General features: G+C 50.0%; 6 protein-coding genes across 6 annotated transcripts; 3 read left to right on the top strand and 3 right to left on the bottom strand.

The window, feature by feature from the left end:
• Window positions 1-527: 527 nt before the first annotated feature.
• Window positions 528-1460, bottom strand: T069G_04167 (alpha/beta hydrolase family domain-containing protein; the record flags this gene model as incomplete). The annotated part of the gene is made up of 1 exon (XM_056171377.1): window positions 528-1460. One exon carries the CDS (start codon window positions 1458-1460, stop codon window positions 528-530), a length of 933 nt encoding a protein of 310 aa, XP_056032269.1.
• A 711-nt stretch (window positions 1461-2171) lies between these two features.
• T069G_04168 (short chain dehydrogenase domain-containing protein) lies at window positions 2172-3104 on the bottom strand (the record flags this gene model as incomplete). The annotated part of the gene is made up of 3 exons (XM_056171378.1): window positions 2172-2395; window positions 2465-2820; window positions 2887-3104. 3 exons carry the CDS (start codon window positions 3102-3104, stop codon window positions 2172-2174), a joined length of 798 nt encoding a protein of 265 aa, XP_056032270.1.
• An 826-nt stretch (window positions 3105-3930) lies between these two features.
• Window positions 3931-5504, top strand: T069G_04169 (fungal specific transcription factor domain-containing protein; the record flags this gene model as incomplete). Its single annotated transcript, XM_056171379.1, has 2 exons — window positions 3931-3987; window positions 4062-5504. The coding sequence occupies 2 exons, from the start codon at window positions 3931-3933 to the stop codon at window positions 5502-5504; spliced, it is 1500 nt and encodes a 499-aa protein (XP_056032271.1).
• A 701-nt stretch (window positions 5505-6205) lies between these two features.
• On the bottom strand, window positions 6206-7929 carry T069G_04170 (fungal specific transcription factor domain-containing protein; the record flags this gene model as incomplete). The annotated part of the gene is made up of 3 exons (XM_056171380.1): window positions 6206-6946; window positions 7008-7148; window positions 7201-7929. 3 exons carry the CDS (start codon window positions 7927-7929, stop codon window positions 6206-6208), a joined length of 1611 nt encoding a protein of 536 aa, XP_056032272.1.
• Window positions 7930-9414: 1485 nt separating this feature from the next.
• Window positions 9415-11316, top strand: T069G_04171 (amidase domain-containing protein; the record flags this gene model as incomplete). The annotated part of the gene is made up of 4 exons (XM_056171381.1): window positions 9415-9614; window positions 9837-10101; window positions 10160-10354; window positions 10414-11316. 4 exons carry the CDS (start codon window positions 9415-9417, stop codon window positions 11314-11316), a joined length of 1563 nt encoding a protein of 520 aa, XP_056032273.1.
• Window positions 11317-15614: 4298 nt separating this feature from the next.
• T069G_04172 (amino acid permease domain-containing protein) lies at window positions 15615-17516 on the top strand (the record flags this gene model as incomplete). The annotated part of the gene is made up of 4 exons (XM_056171382.1): window positions 15615-16015; window positions 16078-16213; window positions 16284-16593; window positions 16651-17516. 4 exons carry the CDS (start codon window positions 15615-15617, stop codon window positions 17514-17516), a joined length of 1713 nt encoding a protein of 570 aa, XP_056032274.1.
• Window positions 17517-17911: the final 395 nt, after the last annotated feature.

Consider the following 17911-nt stretch of genomic DNA (forward strand, 5'->3'; position numbering starts at 1 on the left):
CCGACCATTTGTTTCTTTTTTATCCCGTCTAATCAACAAACTTACAAACATATGCTCAAACTCGGTTGGTGGAATAATGGGCTGCTTCTGGGAATAGGAGTGGAATCGATTCTTGCTTCATCATACCTAATTCATCCTCGTTGGCAATGCCCAGTGCCGGATATGATGCCTCCGGAGCGAGGGGCCCCAGAGATTCCCAAGCATGACACGACTCCAGTCTCTATGGATGACAGATCCTCCGTCATACTGTACAGGGCCAGCCTGAACCCTTGACGGACTTGTTTGTTCGAGGCCTGTTGGGCAAAAATGTGCTAGCAAGACACGACATCGTTCCGATTACTCAACATTTGCGCGGCAAGATTTGCTGGCTCCAGCTCCTCGAGACCAGCACGGCATAAACCCGCCTGATTACTATACACGTCAAATCCCAAATTCCAAAATCCGAAACCACAGCTTGCGACGCATTGTAATGTATGTACAAAGTACGCTTTCTCTCTCTCGCACTCTCTTTCTTTCTTTCTAAATTGTCACTCCAAGCCGCTGGCGAAAAAGTCCACCACCTTTGGTCCCGTCTCCCGCAGGTCGTCGTATAGATCAAAGTGATTCTTGCCCGGCACCACGAACAACTCCTTGGGTCGTCTGGCCTGGTCAATGGCCTCCTGGCTGTAATGCAGCGTCTGAGCCTCTGATCCCGCAATCATCAACAGTGGCCTTGGTGCTATCAGATGCTGTAGATTGAACGAGTCGTAACTGACCATGAGGTCGGAGCTCTGAGGAGGAACTCTTTGGGTACTTCGTTCGTGTTTCCCGCGCTTGGTACCGTAGTATGCTGCTGCATCCCTGAAGAAAGAATCCGCGCCCTCGGCGACCTTGGATGGGTCCGTCTCGAACATGACGGGCGCCTCGGGCTTGGACGTCGGGTTCTTCGCAGCATTGGACCGCCATTGGCCCGCGGCCTCAAGAGCCGTGGCAATGGCCTGCGGGTTCTCCCTGTGGTGCGGATGGACGCCGCCGCTGCGTGTCATGCGCCCGACGCAGGCTGCGCTCACCGTCGCCAGGCACTGGATGCGGCTGTCTGACTGTGTCGCGTACGAGGCGTATCCCCCAGAGGCGCAGATGCCCAGCAGCCCAATCTTGTCGGCGTCCACTCGCCCGCTCAGCGTTGTCAGGTAGCTCACCGCCGCCTTGATGTCTTCCACGCGCTGGTGGGGGTCTTCCAGCCCGCGAGGCTCGCCGCTGCTCTCGCCTTGGTAGCCGGCGTCGAAGATGAGAGTGTAGAAGCCGGCCCTGGAGAGGAGCTTGGCGTAATCAGTCGACGTTTGTTCCTTGACGCCTGTCATCGGATGACTTATGACGACCGCCGCACCCATGCGATTCGGCGATCCTGGCTCTGGCACGAAGAGCTCCCCGCAGATTTGCAGCTGAAACGCGGGAAAGAAGACTTTTGTAGGGGGAGTCATGGTGTAGATGTAGGAGAGCATTCTCTAAGTGGTGGTGTACTTGGATTGATTGCTGGTAATGAGCAAGAGGCCGTTTGCAATTCTTGTTTATAAGTCTTTCAAAATTCTTGAATCACAATAGAATCCCCAGACTTCGAAATGGAATTCTTTCCCACTTGTTTTGTAGCCTGTAGCCTCCGACGACGTTTAGGTGACGTCGGCGGTGCTTGGGTGGGCGGATCAGGCGATTCTGCGTCCGGAACAGAGCATTAAAGTTTGCGCCATCGCCCGACTTTTGATAGGGACTTAAACGCGGATAAATCGAACGAGGGTTAGATAGGGCTATGTATAAACCTTTCCGAGGTCGGTCAGTGTCCGTCATTCCATTGATATTTAGTGCCTGATAGCAGGTAGCTGGAGATGGGTAGCCCGATGACAGCCCCGGGGCCTCGGGGACTCCACCCACGCCGATGCCCCACACTTTCCGGCCATCAAGCTTTTGGCTTATAACAGTTTGAGCTGAACAATCCAAACCGTATATATCGCTTACCTATTGCGATGTAAGAGAAGAAATGTAGCGGATTGAATGCTCATCCAGCCTGAAAATGGGACATCACATCACAGCCGTACAAAACACTGAATGGACATAGGAGACATTGCAAAACAAGACTCTGTTTAATAGTTATTCGCTTGCTCTGAAAGGTCTTATACAAGTGTCCAAGCTCCATCACTTTAGGGCTGGAAATGAACCGCCATGGCGTTGGATATGGCATTGAACATCCCGTCCCTCTTCTCCAAAAACTCATGTGTTTCTTCCACGGTAGAGCCATGAAGGTTTCCGATGATGATTATCTCCTTATCTGTCGCAAGCTGGGCATACGCTTGTTCGGTGAACTGGTCGAGGGGCATGCCCAGAGCTCGACCACGCTCAATGCCCATGTAATCATGCAATTCAGCTATTGCAGACGTCAGTTTTGCTCACTGTCAAGTAGCCTCATCGGAGTCTGGAGAAGTGGAACGCTTACTTTGTACAGCTGGAGGCAACAGCTCGATAAACTTGACCTTTGAGAAGCCTTGGTTCTGTCGTCTAAGACAATCGAAAAAGGACCGGAGCGCAGCTTTGGAGGCACTGTACGCTGGCATGACAAAGGCGGGAATCAGGCCCAAGATTGACCCTGTGACGATGATGCTGGTGGGGTAATCCTTCTTCAGGAGGTGGGGCAGAAACTTGATAGTGAGATTCACGACTGAAGTGTAGTTGACGTTGAATTCATGGTGGAAAGCTTCGAGATCGATTTCGTCTGGGCGAGTAAGCTTGGTTTGGGTTTGGGTGCCCGAGTTGAGGAAGACGCAGTCCAGGTCTGGGTACGTCTGGACAACCCTAAATTCCGGCAATCAATCAGCCTTGGCTCGTGAACGCAACAAGATTACGGCCTATAATGCTCACTTGTTGACAAAAGCGTCGAGACCAGCCCTGTCGGTGACATCAAACCGGATGGCACTAGCACGCTCTGCGCCGTGCTTGGCCACAAAGGCATCAAGCCGCTCCTGGCGACGGCCAACGGCGATGACTTTGGACCCTTCTTCGATGAGCTTGTCTGCCATGGCAGCGCCGATGCCAGCGGTGGCGCCGACAAGGAGAACACGCTTATACTGAAACACCATTTTTGCTAATGTTCTTTTATGTAATTGTGAAGTCGAGTCTTGTTTGTTCTCGCAATTGAGACAGACCTGGTTCAAGTGGCCTCTTATATAAAGACATTGCGATTCCCGGAGTTAGCAACCAGATGGAAATATCAGGATCGGACTTAATTTCGCCGAGCTGTAAGTCGTTGAAGTCATCGTCAACTCGCTCAGTAGCTGCTTCAACAGCTTGCAGGGGCCAAACGGAGCGGTGGATATTTTGTCTTCCGGTAGACCAACCGCAGTCGTCGACGCTTAGAAATCATGCCCCAAATAGGCATTGGCCTCGCGGTTTGACTTGGCTTTATCCCCGGTAGTTCGATCTGCTATGCAGCGATCAAGTAAAATGTAACCTAGAAGAGAGATAAACTCGGTTCGCCCTCTTCATAACCCCGATCTCCATGCCTGAGGAATGATCTCGGCAAGTCAAATACGTGTATCATTCTGGAAGGGGACAGGTACGGGATCCACCGATCTAAAACTCCGGAACGCTAGCCCTTGTAGGCCTAGCGCCCGCTGTTACGTAGGCCGCTCTGGAGGCGAACCGACACGCCGACTTTTAGCCCCGAGATGCAACCAACTTCCGCAGACACCCAGGCTGGAAACTGCACAATGAAACTTCATCTTTCGACAAGGCCGTCGACTGTATGGAGTGCGTACAATCGCTGTTTAGCGCCCTGATCGTCTCTTAGTGCCAGCTCTATTTGTCATCCCTCAGCGCGCATCCGAACAGGGGTCTGGTGTCGTACCGGTACCTCTTCACCCCCTTGCCATTCATACATCAAACTAGACACTGGAACTTGACGAAATGGTCTATCGGGGACCTTCCAAAGATTGCCTGCCATGCAGAAAGCGCAAGCTCAAAGTACGGATCCCGCATGTACATCATCATTAGTCACATGAGGTTCGCTTGGCTAACGCGGAAATGGGGGTTTCTAGTGCGACCTGCGCAAGGATGGATGTGGCCAGTGTCTGCGGGCCAACATCTCGTGCTTTGGGTATCGGGACTCAAATGAGCTCATCTTCCGTGACCAGACGCGCAGCGTTGAGCGCAAGATGTTGGCTTCCAAAGCAACGACGGTGTCTCTGCAGTTTGGCACCCTGAATCATGTCATCTTGCCCAACACCAGCAGCAGCCTGATTCCGCAGCCGCAGACGCCGTGGAATGTGCGCGCTCGCCACGACTTCTTTGCTCACTATGTGTTTGGCTTATCCAGCAGTTATAACATCTTACCTTCTTTGTACGAAAAGGCAAAAGCGGATGATCACTTGTCCGCTAGTGTAGACGCAGCCAGTCTCGCTTTTGCGGCGAATAAGAACCCGGTAGAATCAAGGGAGCTGTTCCGGCTAGCAGCTCAGCAATACATGATTGCTCTACGGCGAGTCAATGCAGCTCTCTCTAACCCAGAACTCTCGAGCGCCGATTCCACGCTGCAGTCGGTGCTACTTCTCGACCTCTATGAGAAGATCATGGGTCGTGACCTCAGGGCGGCGGCGCCTTGGCTGGCCCATCTTAATGGAGCTCTGGCACTAATCAAGGCCCGCGGCTACAATGACATGATAAGAAGCGACGTCAGCAGAACGTTGGCCAACAAACTCTTTATAACCCTCCTCATCAGCTGCTATATTGCTTCTCACCGGATACCGGAAGGCGTGGCGGAGTTAGGGCGAAGGCTCGACATATATCACGACAAGGATGACGCCAAGTGGCGCCTTTCCAAGATGAACCAACGGATGATCAATTTTCGAATCGATGTCGCTGAAGGGTTATTGTCTGACCGCGAGATTGTTGCAACGGCAAAGGACCTCCACGATGCGTATCGTGAAATTGAGGATACCGTGTCCCAGAGATGGCAGCCTAGGAAGGTGATGGCTTCGGAGGAAGACCCTGCATATCGAGCTCTCATCTTTGCAGATTATTACCATGTTTACAGGGACCATTTTACAACACAAGTGCGCAACACTGTTCGAATAATGCAGCTTCAGCTTCAAGCCTACATCCAAACCCATTTGGAGGATGACGGGTCTGATGAAGCGAACAACACTCTCGCAGAATCATTGAGCCGTACGGAGCGCTTCGCAGAGGATGTTTGTGCCGCAGTACCTCCATTTATCCTCCCCGCCGCCCGCCCGAATAACAGCATCCCTTTCTCCAGCATTCAGACACTGAAATGTGGCATCCTCCTTCCAGCACTCTTTATAGCCGGTAGTGCATCGAGAAACCCTGAGCTGCGCATGTGGGCGATTCGCACGCTGAGATACATGGCGGCATCTGGAGATATACGGTCTGCGTCGATGACTGCTGATATGTTGGAGAAGAATCCGGGCATGGACTTTAGATACATGTATGCCAGGCTAGGCGGATATGCATTCACATCTTGAGCGGTCAGGTAGTTTTAGTTTATGTTATTTTCTGTAATTTTGGTAGTACGATTAGCGATTTTGTAAAATAGAGAACATGCACATTTTATTCATCTAGCTCCCAATCTTTGAAGAATCTTTAGAACAGGCTCGTCAAAAGTTTTGACGGATAAACTATTCTGTAATCCTGAAGTGGATTACTAAACTTGGCGAAGCCATCACTAATCCTAAGACACCATTTTGTCAAGCTCACTTAACTTGCAGTGGCCGTGATTAGAATTAGAATATCCCGAGGCTGAGTTTGTTACTCCATAGTTGACCATTATCAATCATTCATAAGCATATCCTAACTGTTTCCCTTGCTGGCTTGGTTCCTGTTTGCCAGTTGCTTGATTGAAGCTTCATGTTGTATATGAGTTTGGATGTTTGATATCTTATAAGTGGGATTTGAGATTCATAGTCTAATTAGATAGCTAGAATTTGATTTGGCCTATTCGCACGGTCTCTGCTGATTCTTTGTTGTTAGAATGCTAAATTTTCCTAGAAAATAAAGGCATAAATATAGTAAGGTTTTAACCCAAGATAGAATACTGTGACAGCACTGAGCTTCAAACCCTTCATACGGAGTATATTAAACTTATTGTCTTTGATTAATGTATAAACCGATGCAAATGCTTCCTTGTAACAAGCCCAATTATAACAAACCTCACTTTTTACTACTATCATCCGACATCTATCCCAATGGTGTCGAGCCACGCCATAAATCTCTCCTTTTCAATCATCCCCCCATGTCTTCTATCTCGTCCATACAACCCCATAGACCAGCCTTCAGTCCATACCGCGTTCGTTTTGCAATTCACTCTCCCCGCGCAGACAGTCTGCCACATGAACAACCCGCCCAGCAGGCCCGCATTCACAAGAGACGATGAATTTGTCCTCCAGCTCTTGATGTCGTAAACAAACTTTTGGCTCACCGTCTCTAAATCGTGGAACCGAGCAGGTGCCAACGCCGTGAGAAGGCGTGCTCTCGTGAGCCAGGATGTTATGCATGCTCCTTGTAATATTGGCCAGCTGGCGTGCTTTTGTTGTTGTAGGCTGATGATGGATTGTCGGAAGTTCATATGCCACGCGTAGAAATTGCCGCTTGTACTCTGTGGAGGATAATTGGTATTATGAATATCGTACTCCATGCCTAGCCATTCGTGTATTTCCTGCAAATCGTCCACGAGGCCTTCTACAGCTTCTTGGATATCGCTAGATGGAACTGGCTCAGGGGACAGCACCATTTCGGTAATCTTCTTAAAGAGATTCGGTCCGTCTATAAGATGCGTCCACAGAGATAGCACAGCATTGTTATCATCCGTTGAGTTGGATGTGTCACCGCCAATTGCTTCTCGTATTACTCTTTCCCATTCGTCTTCTGCCAAGAAGCACGTGTTATGGTTAAGAAACGCTTCGTGAACCTTGAATAATAGCATATTGTTAGAATAAATTTCACGCTCAGTGACAGCATACGTTACCTACCAGAGGACCGACGTAGGCCGCAATCAAAGCCAACTCAAAGTCTGTCTGGAAGTGATCAGCCCCTTGATGTTGTATAAGCTGAGCTACGCCCGCAGCATGTCGTGTCCAAGAATGCGCTGTTTCTGCCCTTCCATTCAAAAGCTAAAATGATGCTTCAGTAAATGTCATCCATAAAGCTGCGCATCGTCAATACCTCGAAGAATCCCAGTAACTCCGCGGCACAAAGTGTTTCCGGTGTCTTCCACTCCTCTACATCATTAAGAGCTTCCTGGAGAGCCTTTAATGCTTTGTCATATAAGCGATAGACCTCCAAATCCGGGTCATCTGAGAAGCCATCGTCTTTGAGCGTGACTTGTCGAACACGGGCTGCGAGACAATCCACAGCACATGTCAAAGGTGTAACGTGTCCATAGCGAGATGGAATGAAAGATAGTAGAGTCTTGCTTTGGGGAAGCTGCGATTTATGTAACTCGAGTCTCGGATTCGGAGATGGTTGGGCTTTGACACCGAGGTGAAGTCCCGCGAGTGACTCTACCAGATGTAGAATTGCAAAGTTTTCAGCAAAAGTAGCTTCTGGAATACTCATTGGCAGTGGAGATGGAGGGTCGGTCAGATATTGCCGTTTGCTGGAAGCAATGGCGCTCGCTGATGCATCGCCACGGCTAGCAGATGCTGCCTCTGTTGAAGAAGAGGACTGGGCAGAGCTCGAAGTCTTTAGAATTGTGTTCAAGATCCATTTGGGAGGTTGTTTGATACCGCTCTTGCCGTAATTATCTCTTTGACGTCGCGTTTCGGCCACATTTCGCATAGCATGTCGTCGAATAACGTTGCGGACGGCAGGATCGGTAGGTAGCTTTGCATCGGTGTATTCGACAAAAGTAAATTCTTTTTCCTGTTCTTTCTCCTGGTTATCATTCTGCATGGCATAGAGAATTTCAAGGCAATTCTAGGAGCGTTTCTTCTCCCGGTCGTTGATGGAAGCCGGAGTTGGGCGTCAAGGGGCAGGCAGAAAAAGTCATAGAGTAACGGAAGATGAAGAGATTAAAGGAGATGAAGACTGATTCAAATTCGAGTTGAGTTCCAATGACACTAGGATATAAACTTGGTCAACACGAGGACTATACTTGAACATCTTCTTCATCAAGTCTATAACGGCAAGAAGTGGTCAAAAGGTCCATATTCTCTTGTACTTCCGAACAATAGCTAATTGCTAGCAGTATAAGCACGGGAACTCGAAAAATTCTGTTAAACGGCTGTTAACTACATCCGGTTGACGCACGGCAGATTCAAAGGAAGCATAACGGTGAAGTCAACCGCCTGGATGTAGCTAGGGTCGCTTATATCGCCTAATAGTCCGTTTCTAAGAGGCGATGGTCTAAACCCGTCAACTATACGAATTGGTCTACAAATGGAAGGACAGCAACCATGCACCACGAAACACACAATGAAATGATGAAATGTACCACGAAATGGATCGTTGAATGCTGCAAATTGGACAAATCCTCGGAGATGCATCGACGTTGATGAATCGGTCACGCCGTAGGATATGGATTTGGTGGCGACTATTCAGTTCAATGTTTGGTTAGCTCTTGGGCGGATGTTTCCTAGTGCCAAGCAATGGAGCCTGATAGAGGGTTGCCAAAAAAAAAACATCCATGGATCCATACAATTTTATAGTGCAGACCGGCGGTGTTTTTGACATCTCGAATGAATTGAGTTATGAACTTGTTAGCATTGAGTAATCACTGAATATCGAAACGCTATAGCGGAAATTGTGTGATGCATATAGACATGTATATAGTTGTCCTAGACCTTCAAATTATTTGTGTAAAAGTCTGAATCTTTGAATTCCCGAGTTCCAGTTTCTTGTTTCTGCCTACGCTACCAGGTAAGCTGTGTTCATACAAATTCCGCGACATCTCACTAACGACAAAGCCACTATTTGTTAGTAAACTTCAATTCTACTCGGATACCGGCAGCTACTAATTTCACTCCCTGTCCAGAATTATTGAAAAAGAAAAAAAGAAAAGCATGGATTGAAATTTTCGTCCACAATACCAACTCAAGGGAAACGGCCGGCGATTTTAACATCGCGGAATCGGCTTCTTCCTTCCTTTGCAACGCCGAGCTGTATCCGTTCACAACTACGGGAGATTCCGTTAGTGGGGGACCCCCAAGGGCCGGTTCCGTGACGGACAACAACACTATCGCCGACAAATTACTCAGCGCAAACGCCGAACAATATGGGGGTTCATTTTGTCGCTTCTGCAGAGTGAGCAGTTTGTGAGACGGGTATCATCTGTGAATTACATCTTGGCGAAGAAATTGATCTTTGAGGCTGTTCCGAAAACATACCGACTTCAGGTCCCCAGCAAGAGAGTATAGACGTGAGTCAGCAGTTGACACAATGAGCGCCGAACGTGACTGGAGACAGACCGTCGCGGCGAAGCAGCAGCAAAGGCAGTCAGCCGTAGATGCCTTCATCGCCGATCAAGATCCGGCCTTGACAGAGAAAATCACGGCAATTGACGATGTCGTCGTTCTATCGAAGCTGTTGGCTACGGGAGAATTAAAGAGCGAAGATGTGACAAAGGCATACATTACAAGGTAGCGACTTTCGCTCTTGCAGATTCCGGTGGTTGGACTGACATTGTGGCGATTTCAGAGCTATTGAAGCTCATAACAAGGTGAGTTTGCAACCTCTCGTCCAAGTGGGTATATTCTACAGACATCTAATCATGATGAAAACAGACAAATTGGCAAGCCCCCCTCAGTGAATAAGCTGCTTCATGAAGATACATAACCAATAACTAACCTTTGGGGATACAGCCTCACGGAGGTGCTATTCTCCGAAGCTATTCAGGACGCCAAAAGGCTGGATGAGTATCTTCAAGAGAATGGAAAACTCATTGGCCCCCTCCACGGAGTCCCAGTGACGCTCAAGGACCAGTTCAACGTCAAGGGCTATGATACCACGCTTGGATACACGGTGAGGGCACTCAAGCCTGTTTCTGAGGATGCTGCGCTAGTCAAAATGTTGCGATCAATGGGTGCTGTCATCATAGCCAAGACAAACGTCCCTCAAAGTGTTATGGTATAAATAAGCCCTCATACTATAGAGAAAGGAAGATCATGTTTCTAACGACATACAGTGGGGAGAAACGGACAATCCGCTTTATGGATTGACTACGAATCCCTTGAACGCAGACTACACTCCAGGAGGTTCAACCGGTGGTGAAGGCGCGGCATTATACATGAAGGGCAGCATCTTGGGGTGGGGAACAGACATTGGCGGGAGTATTCGTATTCCCAGCCACATGATGGGTCTCTACGGTCTCAGATGTAGTGTAAGTCTACGATATCGCTTGTTCCTCAGTGATACGGAAAGACAGCTAATGCGTCGCAGAACTCGAGATTGCCGCACTGGGGATGTCTTGTCTCGACAGATGGCCAAGAACATTCGCCGTCAACCGTTGGCCCGCTCGCTCGCTCTCTTTCCACCATCCACCATGCCACGAGAGAAATCATTCTCCATGAGCCCTGGCAGAGCGACTACAATGTCTCACCTGTCGCATGGCGGCAGAACATGTATGACGAATATTCTTCTAGGAAACTGACAATCGGCCTTTTTCTCGATGATGGCATAGTCAGGCCTCATCCGCCAATCACCAGAGTGTTACAGCAGGCAGCAGCAGCTCTTAGAGCCGCAGGCCATGAAGTCATTGACTGGCCACGGGATCTCCATGCCGAATCCATCGAATTGATTGACGAGTTGTTTGTCGTCGACGGCGGACAAGACATTCGACAAGATGTAGAGGCAGGAGGAGAGCCATTTATACCCGCTATAGAAAGCCTCGTCAACGCGGGCCCTGCCATCTCCGTGTACGACTACTGGCAGCTCAACAAGCGCAAGGCCGCCCTACGACAAGCTCACCTCGAAAAATGGAAATCCGTCAAGTCTCCCGCAACGGGGAGGACCGTGGACGCGATATTGATGCCCGTCATGCCTCACTCGGCAGTCCCGCACCAAGCAAGCCGATACACGGGCTACACCAAGATATGGAACTTGGTTGATTATGTGGCGCTTGCCGTTCCGGGAGGCAAAGTTGAGGCTCGCGATTGCGACGCGCAGTGGGATTATGCTCCGCGGAATGAGACGGATGAGTGGATAGGTAGTGTTTGGAGGGATCGTAAGGGGGAGATGGCTGAGATGGGGCTTCCGGTTGGGGTACAGATTGTTGGAGGGAGGTTGGAAGAAGAGAAGGTATTGGCGATAGGCAAAATTTTGGACGACTTGTTGAGGGCGTAGGGGCAATTGAGAGGCTTTTCGTGGGTATAGTTTCAGCCGTTATGAGAGCGTCCAATTGTTCAGTCTTCCTCCTTATTTTCATTTTGACGGAGACGTCAGTGAAAGGTGATTTCCTTTGAACCCATGACCTTTGAGAAGAAAGTATGCCTCCTGAGGGGTTCCATTGGCAAAGGTCCCTATCAGATGAAGGCTGGTAGAGAGTTTAGAATGCAACAAACCGACTCTCTGGACCAACAAAGTCACACGTCTACGGAGCACTGCATCTAACCATTCTACGACTCAAGGTAGTAGCGCTAGATCCCACAGGAATGGGTCATGAGATTACTAGGGATACGATGAGGCCACAATACACAGCTGAATCTACGGATCAATAGACTCATACTGTGTGTCTACTAATGTATGCATGTATACCTGTGCATGTGAAGGCAAGGCAGACTAAGAATAGTCTACTCTTTGCTATCCGCACTCAGTTCGCCATGTCTCAACTCATTCAAACAACTACAATGAGAAAGATAGACACTTCGAGGGAGCTCATGTGCTCCTTTGCCAAATCTAGGCCCAAAGAGAGACATCAAGGGATGGCAGTGCTCACTTGGTCCGTGAGCTGAGGCGGGCAATCAAGGAAAGCAAACTCCGAGGTCCCGATGGAAGCCGTAGGATAGCGCCTTGTGAGGCGATTCGTGTCTGTGGAGCGATGTTCCGACCGTTGGCCACCTAGACCCAACATGGTGAATAAAGTAAAGATGCAGCGTCGCATCTGGCGCTCCCGCAATCGACTCTCATCTGCAGGAGAGCGGGTTGGGCTGTCAATGCAAAACACGTTAAAAGTGATCGGCCTTGATCCAACCTTAGGTACCAGTATACTGTAAAATGCTACGCAGATACGCTCCTGCAAGGCGGATTCTGGGAGATTTTGTGTAGCATCTGAGATTGCGTCGCTGGAGTCGCACGCGCCTCTCCAGACCAGTTGACCAGCCCAACCCCAATCCCCAGGGCTAACCAAAGGCAGTGCAAAGCACAGGGCTGGTCAGGTTCTAGAAGCTTATGCCAAGATCCAGGTGGTGATCTCTGCTTTTGATGTGACTAAGTGTTACTACGCTGATACCACACGATTGCTTGCCTCGGCGAGTTCGCGTTGACGCTCCATTGGACAAGTGATAAGAGCCTTGGCGATATCCCCGCTCGATAGACAGACGGCGATAAAAGACGGTGTGATTTGACAAAACAAAGTAGACCAGAAACCCTCATCAGTCCGATCCGTGCTCCGAGAACGTTCCTATAGGTTGGTAATGGGATCAGTAAACACGCAGCTACTATCAGGTTCCCCTTTCGGAGAATATGACAGCGGAGCGCTGACGCTCAAGCAACCCAAGGAATGTATTCAACAGGGCGTAGACACGAATTATATCCGCACGAGGATGATTTGTGCCTGAATTCACTCGGGTATCATGGCATTTGGCGACGATGCTGGTCATGAGAGGCATTTTAAACGGTTCACTTCACGGCTACCGGCACCAAAGCATGTCATCTACAAGTGACTAGCCGATGGCGATATTTGTAGATGGAAAGGCGTAAGGGCGCGTCTGTGGCTGCGGGAGCCAAGCTAGGTACAGATTCGCTTGGCGCTATGCGAATACTTGCTTGACGAGGCTCAAAATATCAGGTTTCTAGTCTTGTCTAGACGATTTTTTGTTGTTGTTGTTTCTGTTTTCTGTGAGCAACGCAACCACGTTACACCTGGAGGCAACCGTCAGCTGCGAGATCCTTTGCTGCGCATGTTGGCTCTTTTCAACCGCTCCTTTCCATTTATGCAGAGGGACGAGCCACCGGCTGGCCCTTGACCTAAGGACTGGGGTAAATCACGTCAAGGCCCGAAATAGGCAGGTCGAAATGCTTATCCCTGGATGCCGACAAATGGGAAAATCAGAAGCCGTGGTGTGGCGGGTCCCAGCAACCTTAAGATAACCTAGAAGCACGAAGCCCACAAAAACGAACGATGCCTGACTAGTGCGGGCATTCGGAGAGAAGAGGAGAAGAGAAGAGAGGGGATTAGGGTCGTCGCGAATGGAGTTGTGGTTGATTTGACCAGAGATGAGGTAGTTTGTATGGGCAGATAGATGGTTGAAGATGGAAAAGTTTGTTATCTGCATCATGTTGTTTTGACAGGAGACAAAAAGTAAGGGTTCCAGGTAAAGATAAGAATAAAGATAAGGTACATAGCCGACATCAAAGCACCTGTAAGCAGCGAGATAACACCCCGTCCGTGCTTGCTCGGCGCCCAGAATCAGGTGCCGGACTCTCGCTACGACCAGCCACTAAAGCGCCCCCGAGTGGGAGTAAAATCCGCCTCCGCAGGCCCTAAAAGCCCCAAGCGCAGTGCTTATTCCTCTTAGCTCTCCCTTCTAGAACCCTTCTGCGCCATTTGCTTCGGATCAACGTGTGGCGCTTTCTAGTGTCTCGGCCGCTTATCTCTTTTGTCCTTTCTGTCCGCCACAGAATCAACCAACAATCGACTACCAGGCACCAGCATTTCTTACAGGCGTCTTGGCTCGCCTGATGAATGGACTAGGCTGTCTATTCATGGAGGGCGTCGGGTGTCTTATTCACTTTCTCGTCCCGGTCCCTCGGGGATTCGTTCAGTCTACAGCCCACCCCACGTTTGCCGTATACGAAATCAGAATGATGCAGCAGTACAGATAGGATGAGCCACCAAGACGATCCCGAGACGACTCAGAATGAGGTCGACTACCTGAGACATTGGCTGTGTATAGCGAGGTCAGCTAATACCGTCTATTCGTATTGTTGTCCACTGAGCAAATAAGGTGCTGCCAACCGCCGTGGCACGAGCGGGGCCAGATAACCCGATATCTCGACTCTACAACTGGAAGCGCTATGGCCCCAGTCTCGTGGCAAACACGAATAATATTAGGGTTTCTCCGAAATGTCATCGGCTCACGTTCCCCTCTGTGCCCGTCGCTAGGCGACGGCTCGCCTGTGACAGGATTAGGAGGCCCCGAGTGAGGCGAATAGGCAAACCTAAACTCTTCCGTCATCCGCCCTGCAATCAAAAGAGGCTCGTACGACGAGCCCTGTCGTACAGGAAGCCCGCCGTGTCAAAGTCAGCACCCAATATCGAGATGTTTGTCATGCCAATACCCCGTACAGCCTCCATTTGCGCGTGGTCGGAGAACCAGGGCGGAAGGCACACGAGTCAAGTCATGACGACCAAGAGGGAAGAACATGTCCTAAACCAACGCTGCCAAGCATGTCTACGGAGCCGACTAGAGATTCTTGCCTGCAGATAATCAGCTCTGATGGATGTAAGTGTGATACCGTTCTCCGTAACCAGAAGAAAAAGTCAAAAATACAGGGATCATGGCAACCCCACACAACCAAGACCATCATCCATCCTCTCCAGGCGAGGTGGGATTATTGGTCCCCGATTTTCTCCAACCAAGCACCGGGTCCATCCCAAGAATACATCAGCCTCCCAACATACAAACAGGTATTGCATGGCCCTGAATTGAGCTAATCCTTCGTACGACAGCTAGTCCCTTGGCAGAGACAGACGCGCCAGCAGCAGCGGGATAATGCCGTCACACCAGCCGCCCAAAGGCTGCATCTTCCCCAATCTCAATCTGCTACCTAGTCCAGCCTCAGAGACCTCGCCCCGGTCCGTGCAGACCATGAGGCCATGTCCCTTGCCTCTCTCAGCTTGCTTCTCCACCGCTGAGGCCCCCGGCTCGGGCTTTTTGCTGGTTCTTGCTGGATACCCAGTGCGGTGATAGGCTGACCATAGGGAGGAGTCGAGATACGCAGCATGCCAAGGACATGGAGAGGCCCATCCCCACGGCTTGGTGCGTGTTTAGCCTCGGGGATCCCATGTCTGTCCACCTTACTTGTACATGCACTCGCCTCTATACTCGTACAGGTGTACATCAGGTCTAGCCATGGCATGTGGCTGAACCCAACTGCTCAACAGGAACAAAGTCTCAGACTCCATAAAAAGAGCAGGCCGGGATGGGCCAACCAATCCCAGCAGCTCCAAGCTTGACAAGCAGGTGAACACTTATAACCCAGTGAGGCAGCCTCCTCCGTGAGACAACCTTCTTTGTCTACCACCATCCTCTCTTCTTCTTCTTACCATCTCTTCTACCCGTCGTCCATCTTCGTATATCTTGCGAAGTCGACAGCGTGGCGCGTCTCTGTTCCGTCTGAGACATCCGTCGCCTGAGTGGTATAGACCAACCTTTTCTGTCTCCCTCCTCACGATACAGTCCTCCGGGCATATCGCCGCCATGAGTGACGACGATGGGCTCTACGCTCACACCAGCCCCGCTGGCTACGGACACGATGTCGAGAAAAGCAGCGCCAGAATTGGAAACTACGAGAATGTTCGCATCCGTGGTCTTGAGACTTCGCCTGAGACGTCTCTGCACCGGGGTCTCAAGGCGCGCCACATTTCCATGATTGCCATTGGTGGTGCGCTCGGCACTGGTCTCATCATTGGTACCGGAAAGGCCCTCGCTCAGGCTGGTCCCGGCTCGCTGCTCATCTCGTATTGTTTCGTTGGAATTCTCGTCTACGGTGTCATGGCTTCCTTGGGAGAAATGGCTGCTTGGTTACCTATGAGTGCTGGATTTACGGGCTACGCTACGCGATACTGCCACCCATCTCTGGGATTCGCTCTTGGTTGGACGTAAGTTTTGAGTTGTGGTTTACATTCGACAATTTGTGGGATTGCTAACGGCGATTCAAAAGATATTGGTTCAAGTACATCATTACCACCCCGAATCAGTTGACAGCTGCCGCCTTGGTCATTCAGTATTGGTGTCCTCGAGACAAGGTCAATCCAGGTGTCTTCATTGCCATTTTCCTAGTCACCATTCTTGTTGTGGTATGTCTATTTGATCCGTCTTCTGCTATTTCTCCTCCCAAATTTGGACCATATGCTAATTACCTTGTAGAACTACCTAGGAATTGAACTTTTCGGTGAACTAGAATTCTGGTTGTCCTCTTTCAAAGTCATCATCATCGTTGGTATCATCATCTTCGCCTTGTGCATTGCCTGCGGAGGCGGTCCCAACGGGGATGCCCCTGGCTTCCGATACTGGCACCACCCTGGTGCCTTTGCCGAACTATATCAAACGGGCTCTTTGGGCAAGTTCCTCGGCTTCTGGTCTGTCATGGTCAATGCCACTTTTGCGTACCTCGGAACCGAACTGGTCGGTGTCACCGCTGGTGAAGCCCAGAACCCCCGACGAAGCATTCCTAAGGGTATGTTTGACATGTCCCCCTTTTCTACGGAATAAGATCTAACGCGCATAATCACAGCCATCAAGCTCACCTTCTTCCGTATCCTCTTCTTCTACTGCCTCAGCGTCTTCCTTGTCGGCATGATCGTCCCTTACAACAGCCCCGAGCTCTCCTTCGCCAACAAGCAGAGCACCGGTGCCAACGCTTCGCCTTTCGTCGTCGCCGCCACCCTCGCCGGCGTCAAGGTCCTGCCGCACATCATCAACGCCTGCATTCTGGTCTTTGTCTTTTCCGCCTCCAACTCTGATTTGTACATTGCCAGCCGAACTCTCTACGGCCTTGCCTCCGATGACGCTGCTCCCGCCATCTTCAAGCGAACCAACAAGCGTGGTGTTCCCTACCCAGCGCTTTTCCTTTGCGCAGCGATTGCCTGCTTGGCGTTTATGAATGCTTCCACCGCCAGTACGGTGGTCTTCGGCTACTTTGTCAACCTCGTCACCATCTTCGGTATCTTGACTTGGATCTCCATCCTTGTCACCTACCTCTTCTTCCTCCGTGCTCGTCGCGCCCAAAACATCCCCGACAGCGCCATGCCCTATGTCGCCCCTCAAGGCTACTGGGGTACCGTCGTCTGCTTGTTCTTCACAATCCTCATCGCCTTGACCAAGAACTTCGACGTCTTCATCCACACCTCCGCCCGCAAGTTTGACTACAAGAACTTCATCACTGGATATCTTGGAATCCCTCTCTACATCATCATGCTCTTCGGCCACATGCTCGTTACCAAGAGCAAGGGTGTCAAGGCCCACGAGGCGGACTTTTACACTGGAAAGGAAATCATTGATGCTCAGGAGAACGAGTACCTCGAGGAGCAGGAGGCTAAGCGTGCGAACAGCCAGGGGCTGCACAAGTTTTACGATCGCTACATCTCGTGGCTGTTTTAAATTCGGGGGAATAAGTACTCGGGCAGGTCGAGATGGTAGACTGGGCCCTCATTTTATGTATTACTACGTGGTATGAATATATGAGTATAATAAAACTCAATGAATATGATAAGATGTATATGATTTGATCATTGTGATATTGTACACATTGCATAATCAGTAGCTTCAATTCCACATACCGCAAAATTTTCGATATAGAAACCACACGTTATTTTGAAGCCTCAAAACATCATCATCATTCAAATGTATTCTAGAATATCTGCTATGCAAATGCGTTCCCCTACCAAACAATAACATCAAACAAGAGGTGGAAAGAAAACGCCGCCGAGCCACACACCAACAGGCCGTAAATGCATACAGGAAGAATATGAATGAAAGGAGGAGGAGCTCCGGAC

Source organism: Trichoderma breve, chromosome 2 (assembly GCF_028502605.1).
Source record: "Trichoderma breve strain T069 chromosome 2, whole genome shotgun sequence".
NCBI classification, from domain to species: domain Eukaryota; kingdom Fungi; phylum Ascomycota; class Sordariomycetes; order Hypocreales; family Hypocreaceae; genus Trichoderma; species Trichoderma breve.